This window comes from Solanum stenotomum, chromosome 11, assembly GCF_019186545.1.
Source record: "Solanum stenotomum isolate F172 chromosome 11, ASM1918654v1, whole genome shotgun sequence".
In the NCBI taxonomy this organism is placed as follows: Eukaryota; Viridiplantae; Streptophyta; class Magnoliopsida; order Solanales; family Solanaceae; genus Solanum; species Solanum stenotomum.
In genome coordinates this window covers 5,638,519-5,648,467 of record NC_064292.1, presented here as the reverse complement: position 1 = coordinate 5,648,467, position 9,949 = coordinate 5,638,519, and the positions used below count along the sequence as shown (strand labels likewise).

The 9,949-nt window shown below is 34.0% G+C and overlaps 2 protein-coding genes across 2 annotated transcripts; one reads left to right on the top strand and one right to left on the bottom strand.

Annotated features, from left to right (window-relative positions):
• Positions 1-354: 354 nt before the first annotated feature.
• On the top strand, positions 355-1,838 carry LOC125844236 (E3 ubiquitin-protein ligase PUB23-like). Its single transcript, XM_049523511.1, has one exon. The coding sequence runs from the start codon at positions 389-391 to the stop codon at positions 1,610-1,612; it is 1,224 nt and encodes a 407-aa protein (XP_049379468.1). The 5' UTR covers positions 355-388; the 3' UTR covers positions 1,613-1,838.
• A 1,844-nt stretch (positions 1,839-3,682) lies between these two features.
• LOC125844227 (ubiquitin-like modifier-activating enzyme atg7) lies at positions 3,683-9,083 on the bottom strand. Its single transcript, XM_049523502.1, has 14 exons — positions 8,795-9,083; positions 7,761-7,978; positions 7,293-7,484; positions 7,155-7,209; positions 6,974-7,068; positions 6,645-6,834; positions 6,386-6,491; positions 6,164-6,308; positions 5,916-6,074; positions 5,626-5,814; positions 5,280-5,480; positions 5,086-5,201; positions 4,840-4,999; positions 3,683-4,071 (listed from the first exon to the last, which is right to left on the bottom strand). Exons 1-14 carry the CDS (start codon positions 8,928-8,930, stop codon positions 3,883-3,885), a joined length of 2,151 nt encoding a protein of 716 aa, XP_049379459.1. The 5' UTR covers positions 8,931-9,083; the 3' UTR covers positions 3,683-3,882.
• Between the last annotated feature and the right edge of the window lie 866 nt (positions 9,084-9,949).

Below are 9,949 nucleotides of genomic sequence, written 5' to 3'. Positions count from 1 at the left end.
CTTTTCGATACGATCACTTACGAATTGAATAGAAGAAAATGTATACGTTGTGTTTAACATAATTTTATCTTTGTTGACCAAAAAGGCTGAAAAATATATTATATAATTCAATTTTATTTTTCTAAAATATTGAAAAAGTCTATTAAGAGCCCCTTTCTCCTTGTCTCTCTCTCTTATGAATTTTCTTTTGTTGACTTTCTCATAATTTAATAATCAACTTGCATCTAAACATGGTCCCTTATTAATTACTATATACTTCTTCACATTCACACACATATTATATATATATATATATATAAACCAATAATTTCATTTCCATCTTCAATATATACAGATCCTTTCTTCTTCTTTTTTTCCTTCAAATTTTTCATATTGTATAGTGGAAAATATGGAGGAAATTGATATTCCTTCTTATTTTCTATGTCCAATCTCAATGGAAGTTATGAGGGATCCAGTTACGATATCAACTGGAATAACATATGATAGACAAAATATAGAAAAATGGTTATTCTCATGCAAACACACAACTTGTCCTGTCACAAATCAAGACCTAAAATTCAAAGATCTTACTCCAAATCATAATCTACGACGTTTGATCCAATCGTGGTGCATGTTGAATTCTTCAAATGGTATTCAAAGGATGCCAACCCCGAAGCCTCAGGTTCAAAAAGCTCACGTTGTGAGAATATTGAACGAAGCACAAAAATATCCGAATATGGAGTTTAATTGCCTTAGGAGGATCAAATCAATAGCACGTGTAAGTGAGAGTAATAAAATGTGTCTAGAGTCAGCTGGGGTAGTTGATTTCTTGACCTCGATTATGATGAAGAAAAAAGAAGAATCAGAGGTATCAGAGGCGAGCGCTGAGGCTTTGAATATTCTTTTTCATCTAAACCCTTCTGATACTGAGTTGAAAAAGTTAATCAACTCGCAAAATGATAAGCATTTCTTGGATTCTTTACTTCAATTCTTGAATAATGGTCATGTTCAATCGCGTACCAACGCGATAAACCTATTGAGATCAACCCTAAATGTGGCTGATCCAGCTCAATTAATTGGTATACAACCAGTGTATATCAAGGGTATAGTTTGTATATTAAATGACAAAATCTCTCAACAAGCAACAAAAGTAGCACTTAAGCTCCTAGTTGAGTTATGTCCATGGGGAAGAAATAAAGTAAAAGCAGTTGAAAATGGAGCTGTGTTTGCCCTAATTGAACTTCTTCTTGATACAAATGAAAGAAGGATTTGCGAATTGATACTAACGGCTCTGGATCATCTGTGTACCTGTGCTGATGGGAGGTCGGAGTTGTTGAGACATAGTGGAGGAATAGCCATTGTTTCTAAGAAAATTCTTAGGGTTTCACATTTGGCAAGTGATAGGGGAGTGAGGATTCTTTTTACAATTTCAAAATTCTTAGCAACTTGTTATAGTACTAAAGTTCTTCAAGAGATGTTGCAAGTGGGAGTTGTGTCAAAGTTGTGTTTGGTTCTTCAAGTGGATGTTAGTCCAAAGACTAAAGAGAAAACTAAGGAAATTCTAAGGTTACATTCTAGGGTTTGGAGGGATTCTTCTTGTATACCTCCTCATTTACTTTCTTCTTATCCTTGATAAAAAATAGAGACGGACAACTTCTGTCGTTAAACAACAAAAATCCAAAATAGGGTTATCATGAAAAAAAAAATCTTATTAGCTACGAACTATTTTTGATTAGCAACGACGAAGTTTGTAACTGATTTCTTGTTATTTTGGTAGTTTGAGAGTTTTTCTTTTTTCCTTTTCATGTACATATATAGTGCATTCGGATTTTATCTAGGGATAAATATATTTAGTGTGATGAAGCAAACAAGCATATGAATAAACAAAAAAAACTAATTTATGTAGTTATTTTCTTGGCCTTCTTACAAGTATTTAGTATCAGGATATTCATGATTTAAACTTTATAGATTCAGAATCATTGAATAAAGATCTCAAGTACTAATGTCTGAGCTTGGATTTTTATATTCATGTATATTTTGTGTGGTTTTCTTAGCACATATCAAAAGTTATTGAATTAGGCCGAAATCATATACTTCCTTTTTTCTATTTTACCTGACGACTATACTATAATTAGATGTTTCATTTTTATTTGTCCTATTTTGTTTTTCTATACTATCTTTAATACTAAATAACTACATAAATTTAAAATTTCAAAATATATTTTTAATTAAAATTTTCTTAAGAGACGTGTCAAGTCGAACAATAAAATATGATTCTAAAAAATACTTGTCTGTCTTTGAGCTGTATTTGATCTGTCCAAAGCTTACACACCTACCCAATACATTACGGGTACACAATTTTAATATAATAATTGAGGAAACATATATGAGACAGGGTGCAAAAATCGAATAAATAAATAAATCATTTTTTACATTTATAATAATTAAAAAAAAATCACTATCTTGAAGTTTTAGCTTCCACAAAGTTGAGAATTAAAGGGTGATAGTTATTTTTATTAAAGACTTGGGAATCAAAAAGTGATTAGTAAATGTTATTTTATAGCCCATGAAAATATGACTCATCAATAATAATAAGCAGATTATGACTCAACTTGTTTATTGCTTTGACACATTTTAATCCGTCTCAAAATAGCTTGGCTCGCCAATTTGACGCTCCTACTTTCAGAGAATGAAGAACATATATATATATGGATTCAAGATTTAAATTTGATGAGTTCTATTTTTAAGATTCTTAATATTTATATTTCATATTTAGATGAATCCATAGCCAAAAGGTTAAATCCGTCTCGGATGGCAAAAGACATTGTTGCTTGGTCAATATTTCTTTTGATAATTGAGTGATTTCGTTTTCATAAAAGACTTTGATATATAAATAAAAAATAAATCCTTTAACAAATTAATAAAGTCAAAACCTTAGTTAATAGTACTCTAAAGTGTGAACATGAAAAGTCTTAAACAAATTGCATTACGTCTATTTCAAATTCAATGTTGTTATGTACACAAGTTATTATATTATTTAATAATAATAATAATAATAAAAGAAAAGAAATAATAGACGCTTTGGGGGATAATAGACACAAGTTACATATATATATATATATAACATCAGATCACGAGTGAATAGAGAAATAATGTACATAGTTATTTCAGTCGAAATATTTGATATAATTTTACCACTTCTACTAAAAGTAGCCTTTTACTAAACAAATGAGTTATTGTCGATCTATCACAATCCCCTCTTTTATTCGAATTCACAAGTTGTATTCTCCTTGTATTTTTGAATGAAAAGGTATTTTATTGAGAGAGAAAAAAATAGTAATATCATTGGTGGTCATTATTGACCAAATATATATAATGTTAAATAGAAAAAAAATTCTTTAATTCAAGAAACAAACTATTCATACAGTTGCCATACTGACACTGATGTAGTTGGTTGTAGAATAATAATACTAACAATAATAATAAAGTGCAGAAGTAGGTAAGGGAAAATTGAATTATATTGCAAATGAATGCAATATGTAAGGTATTTTCCAAGATATACACAATACATACATGTAGGGTATTTTCTAATATCCCTACTTCCCGAAAATAGAGAGACTATTTCCGAAAAAACCTGGCTCAGGTAACGCAAATCAAAGAAGATACAGAAGAAAAGAGATAAAAACAAGCACTAGAGAAAGAAGACAGTAGCAACAACAAAATAATGCGATAACCAAAACACCAGACTTGTTAGTACTTAGAAAAACTACAACAGAATGCCATATTTTATAACAGAACATTGTGGTACCTAATCACTGTAGTTGTAAACTTGTCATACGGCAATGAAAATCCGGTCAGGTGAAACACAAACAATCAAATTGATTGCAAAAGAATGAATGTAAGTTATGTTACAGTAACACAATCATCATCATCGTCGTTATCATCATTTTCACTATCGTTATCCCAGTCCAGCGTGTAAGATCCTGCTGACTTCATGAGTTCTGTTAGTCCAGTTAGATCCTCCAGATATGTAGGATGACTGATAGCTTGAAGTATGAAGTCCATCCCTTTCGTTCGATATTCTGATACAACCTGAGCATATAAAGAATTTCATGTGTATTAGTCAAGTTATGATGCTTTCGGATAGTCAAGTTTGTAAAATTAGCTGGAAAAACAGTTCATGTCGTAGAATTTTACTTGCCTTTAAGATGGACAGTTTCATAACCCAAGAAATAGTTCTCCTTTTTAAGAGTCCAACGACAACATAAAAAGGGCAGTTGGATGCACGAAACATCCCAGTTCACGCAGGGTCTGGACTCTGGGGGAGGTTTGCACCCTCAAGGAGGTGTAGTGCAGGCAGCCTATTGAAGTATCAGTGGCTAATTCCACGAATCAAACCCTTGACTTATAGGTCACCTAGAAACAACTTTGTGTTGCTCCAAAGTCAAACGCCAACATAGTTGGGCATTACTTAATCTAAGTGTTCTCTTTTTTAATGCTTAGGCATAATCTAATCGAAGTTAGTTAAAGATGTTACATTGTGTAGTGCAAGGACCATAGATGAATGAATGGTCACATGACTCAAACTGGATCTGAATTTTTAATGAACATTGTCACACGAATTTCTAAATCACACTAATACAGGAAACTGAATTTCTAGGTTCTCATAAATAAGGTGGAAAAACATCATATCAATATACAAAGTTTCAACAAAATAACTAAGATCTTATGGAACGATTTCATATTGATAATATAGGCGGAGGTTACGGGTTAAGCAGAGGGGCAGGCAAGAAAATGACGTCAAATTGTATAGTATAATAATAGTTCAGGATGGAATTGCCTTAAAACATTTTAACTTACAGTGCTACAACAAGCAGTGCAACAAGTTGAAGCATGACCGACAAGTGTCATATGAGAAAACTGAGAGATGGAGCCCCGAATCTGATGAGGTAGAATGCCAAGAGGTTGTTCAGTGCTGCCGTTATCATTAGAGTTTGCAAACTCAGCTTTGGCACATATTCTGCAAACGTAGTTAAATAAGAAATGCTTAAAATGTCGGGATACAACATAATTTGCATGTATATCACAAAATAGTTAAGGATTTACCCAGAAGGATGATGCAAGACTCCAACCAAAAGTTCAACAGCAAGGGCTGATGCAATAGGAGCCAGCCCGGGACGAGTAACTGTACATTGTTGGTCCAGGGTACGGTTAGCCGTTGACTGCACACAGAACAAAAACGATTCATATATGCAGATATTGAAATCGAACAATTACTATCACTTTCACAAGAATCTTACATCAATTGGTGCAACCACATCATTGCAGAAGTAACATCCCAATCGCACTGACTCATTTTGATTCGAAAGGGAGAGATTCTCCATACTGGCAGAGACATTACTCGAAGTTTCAGCTTGTGAGTTTCGTAGAGCATCCAAAGGGCCTGCTCCATGACGCATCACTAGAAAGCTATCGAAGCCTAAGGCTGCAGTAATAGCGATCTGCAGAGAGAAACAAAAGACGTGTAATAATCAGGAAGAATTCAGCTGACTCTAGTGAATTCAACATCACATGCAACATACTAGTTTCGGAAAAGTAAACAAAATTTCAAAGGAAAATTCACAAGAGAAAGTAAACGAGTAAAACCTTGTTAGCACTAGCACAAAGTAGACTAGGAAGCCACCGACTTTCCCGTGTATCAGTTAATAGAAAGATTGCATCATGTGAGTTGATCAAATCACTCAAATCTCTGCAGTCCTGAAGTACACTACTTTCTTCTTGGCTAGACACTGGATGTCCAGGCATCGGAATAGCCATCACAACACCTTCTGCTTCCTGCCAAGAAATTAAGGTGCATCAGCAAATGAATTCATCTTTTCTCTATATCTTAAATTATTTTATTTTGATTCTTTGAGGTCTCAATAATGGATCAATACCACTGCTGGAAATATTCGCTTGAGACTTTCAACTGCTGCAACGGCCTTAAATTTGCCACCATTTAAACAGTCATCAAGCGCATAAAGAGACTGCCTTATTGGATTAGACATTGAGACCTTACCACTGTCAACCAATGTAATTTTTCGGACACCCCATGCCTACAAAATTTAAAAAGTCTGATAAGCACTTTCAAATGTTTTTACACAATTATTGCTTCTATTTTTTTCCCATTTTCTTGAGCACTTACCATAAGCATTCGAGCAACTTGGCATCCAAGGGTACCTGCTCCCAGAAGGAGACATCTCGTGGAAGCCAACCTTTCTAGATTCAATGACGGCAATGTGCGCCATCTCATTAGTTTCAAGTTCAAATCAGCAGCTGATACAGCTAACCTGGTAAAACATGACAGTGATTCCTATAATGACCATTAAATTATTCATAGAATACAGCAGTAGATGTTTATGCATACCTCGTCGGATCCATAGTTTTAGCGAGGCTGATGCATCTCAAACCCTTCTTCCCTTTATTTAGTTCCCATCCCACAGCATTGGGCATGTTCTGATGACTCCTTCCTCCTAAACAAATTCATTAGGGCGATGTAGAAGATATGACTTTCACCATTTATAAAGGAAGCATAAATCGGAAACCAAAACCTAGAAGATATGACTTTCACCATTTATAAAGGAAAGCATAAATCGGAAACCAAAACCTATTACCAATAGATCTACCTTGTGAAAGAGATATTTCAGCTTCTCCAACAAGGGACAATCCCAGATCTGCAAAACCACGGTTCTCGCGGTAGCAGAAAAAGTGAATCTTTCCAAGGCCCCACCTTGAACAGATATAGGCAAGATAATTGCGTAGTGGCCATCCAGGATTATTCGGAAGATGACAAGGGTCATAAAAACCAAAAAGAACCTGCTAATCGTAAACAGTGAAATTATGTCAAAGACACTCCTGTAACATAAATATCACACATATGAAGAGATTACACGGAAACTATACAGCCTTTATACTAGTTAAGATTCCAAACAACATCAAGAGCAAACAGAAAAACCTTTTGACCATTATTTTGGCAGGTTTCCAACTCCCTTAGATGCCTGAGAGTAGCAATTGAATTTGAACCAATAGACACCAAAAAGAAAGGTATATCTGCATTCAACAAATGCTTCAGGTCCCGGAAAAAGAAATGTCAAAACTTGTCACCTTTAAGGATTATATGATAGTCAACTTTTTACCTGCCGTGGAGCTCTTGCTGCGCCACTCATTACAAGCACTAGACACAGATTCAGCCTGTTCACCATTACAACCAATTTGAGATAATTACATCTAAATTGTGAATGAATGAATTAACGGATCATTCAAGAGAAAAGAACCTCTTCGGAAGTGAAGCACTGGGAAGCTGGTTTCAAATTAACTAGAGTTGCAGGAGGATCAAGCACCAAAGCAGGGAACGCAAACCAATAATGAAAGCTCCACTTTTTCAAGTCTGCAAATGATATAACTAGGAATCTTAAGAGCACAGAACTGTCCTCCTCAACTTTGCCTGAGTAAATGTCATCCCATATCTGATTTGCAATAACAATACATAACTATGACGGTGAGATGACACCAAAGTTCAACTTCTTCCCATGCATGATACATACTATTAAGCTACACAATAACATAATGCAAAAGATCTTTTATGCAATAGGCTCATAGCTATAACTTCTTTATGAAATAGAAGAAGACAAGATGTGCTATTGTTTTTCTCTTACTCTATGGCCAAATATTAACCTATCCCAAGTGTGATATGGCTCAACATATAAGTTGCAATTTTTTGAGAAAAAAATGGTTTACTATACCTTCTTGGCTTCTGCCTTAAGCAGGCTCTGCTTATCAAGCGCATAGTAACTTTCTAACGTGTTTGTGTTGAGAAGAACGCCAGGAACAGGACACCTATTTCTATTCCCCTGACTAGCTAGAAGAGACGATGGTTCATCATCGGAATCAGCAGGCAAAGATTCAGCCAGGAGAGTCAAGTGATTTGATACTTGAGGATGCGAGCAAGGTGCATAAAAGCCTGCACAAAAACAATTCAATCCAGCAGAAACAAACACTAAACCCCAAAGGCTACAATTTCAATTCCATCAAAAAAGGCAATCGTTCATAAAATCAGATAAAATTCAGTAACTCTATTCCGATATAAACCCCAAAAAGCTACAATTTCAGTCCCAACAACTACTACACCTCAATCCCAAATGAGTTGGGAACGGCCTATATGAGTCCTCACTGACCATCCTTCCCCGTTTAACCTCAACTCACGTCATCATCATACCAAAACAATAAATAAGACAAATGTATACTACTAGATAACATTCAAAAACTCTAAATCTCACCCCAAACAAAGACTGTGAAATAAACCCCAAAAAGATTCAATTTTTATATCTAAAAAGGGTAATAGCTCACTAATCCAAAAAAGAGGGAAAAAGAAGAAGAATAAGCTCAAAACAATGAAAATCACGACGAGATAAACTGAAAGCATAAGCACTTATTGATTGATTCTAAGAAAAGGGGTAAACACTAAAAAGTAATGGAAAATCATAAACAAAGATCTACATTGTTGAATCCGAACAAAAGGGTATCTTATAAATAGCAAGAACAATCCAGTAATCCCCAAAAAACTGCAAAAAAAAAGAGCTCAATACAGTGAACAATCACAATAAAATAAACACAAATTATCGATTTTAACAAAAAGGGTAACTTATAAATATCAAACACAATTCAACAAAATCACAAAAGCTATCTAATTTACAGTAACTAAAACAAATAGCCAATGATTTTTTTCATTTTTTTTGTAAGAAACCAAAAAAGAAGTAAAAGGGGTTTAGTATTATACCAGTAATTGGAATTGGGGATTCATCAAGACGCAATTTATTAAGCTTTAAAGAAGATAATTTATGCCAAAACCCTTCATCTACAAAACTCTGGAAAGGTGCAAATTGAAGAATTGTTCCTTTTCCAGTATCCGCCATGGATAAAACTCGAGCAATAAAATCTTGAGCTTATTGAAAACCCACTAAATATGTTGTTCGTTGACCTCTCTTGCTGAGAATTGAAGGGTTAATAGTTAGATATATTTGCAGAAAAGAAGCAAAAAGATCGTTAAGGAAGAAGATGACAACTACAAATCGAAGTGGACTGATTTGGTATTTTAGCAAAGTATAGGGTGCAAACTGCAAATATAAAAACTTTTATCTTAAGATAAGTGTTATTTTAGCAAAAATCATGTCTATTATGAAATTAATAAATGATAATTAACTAAATTATTTATATTTAATAAATATTTTTTTGAGAACATAATAGTATTAAAAAGATGGATATAAGGGTATAGTTGAAAATTAAGAACGAATAAAAATTTATCTTGAATTTTAAGTTGAAGCTTTTTGACAAATTTTTATATTATACTTATTATGAGACGGAAGAAATAATTGAAGACAGATGATGCAACGTTTATAGTCCAACTAGGATTAGTCTCTTATCTCCTAGTTTGTGTTGATTTTGTTACTGTACTTGTGTAACTATAAGACTCTTAAGTTAGACTCTATATATATTCACTCATGTACATCACATATGATATATTGAAAAGGTTCTACGTGGTATCAAAGCCCTAAGAGGTTTAAACAACCAAAAAAAAAAAAAACACAACGCAACGCAACGACGGCAATGGCAGGCGACTCTACTTCTACTACATCTGGAACATCATCCACTACACATAATTCCTTTGTTACTGTTTTTCCTTCTTCCAACCTTGCCCATCAACTGCCTATTAAACTTACATCCTCCAATTTTTTGTTGTGGAAGACACAATTTCTCCCTATGGTTAGGGGTTGTGGTCTTGATTATCATATTGAAGGTAATGAGGTAATTTCAGAACGACTTCTGGATAATAATGAACCCAACCCTGCCTATAATTCTTGGGTGAGAGAAGATCAACTTGTCCTAAGTTGGATCGTTGCTTAAGTCTCTGAAGGTATATTACCTCAACTAGCTG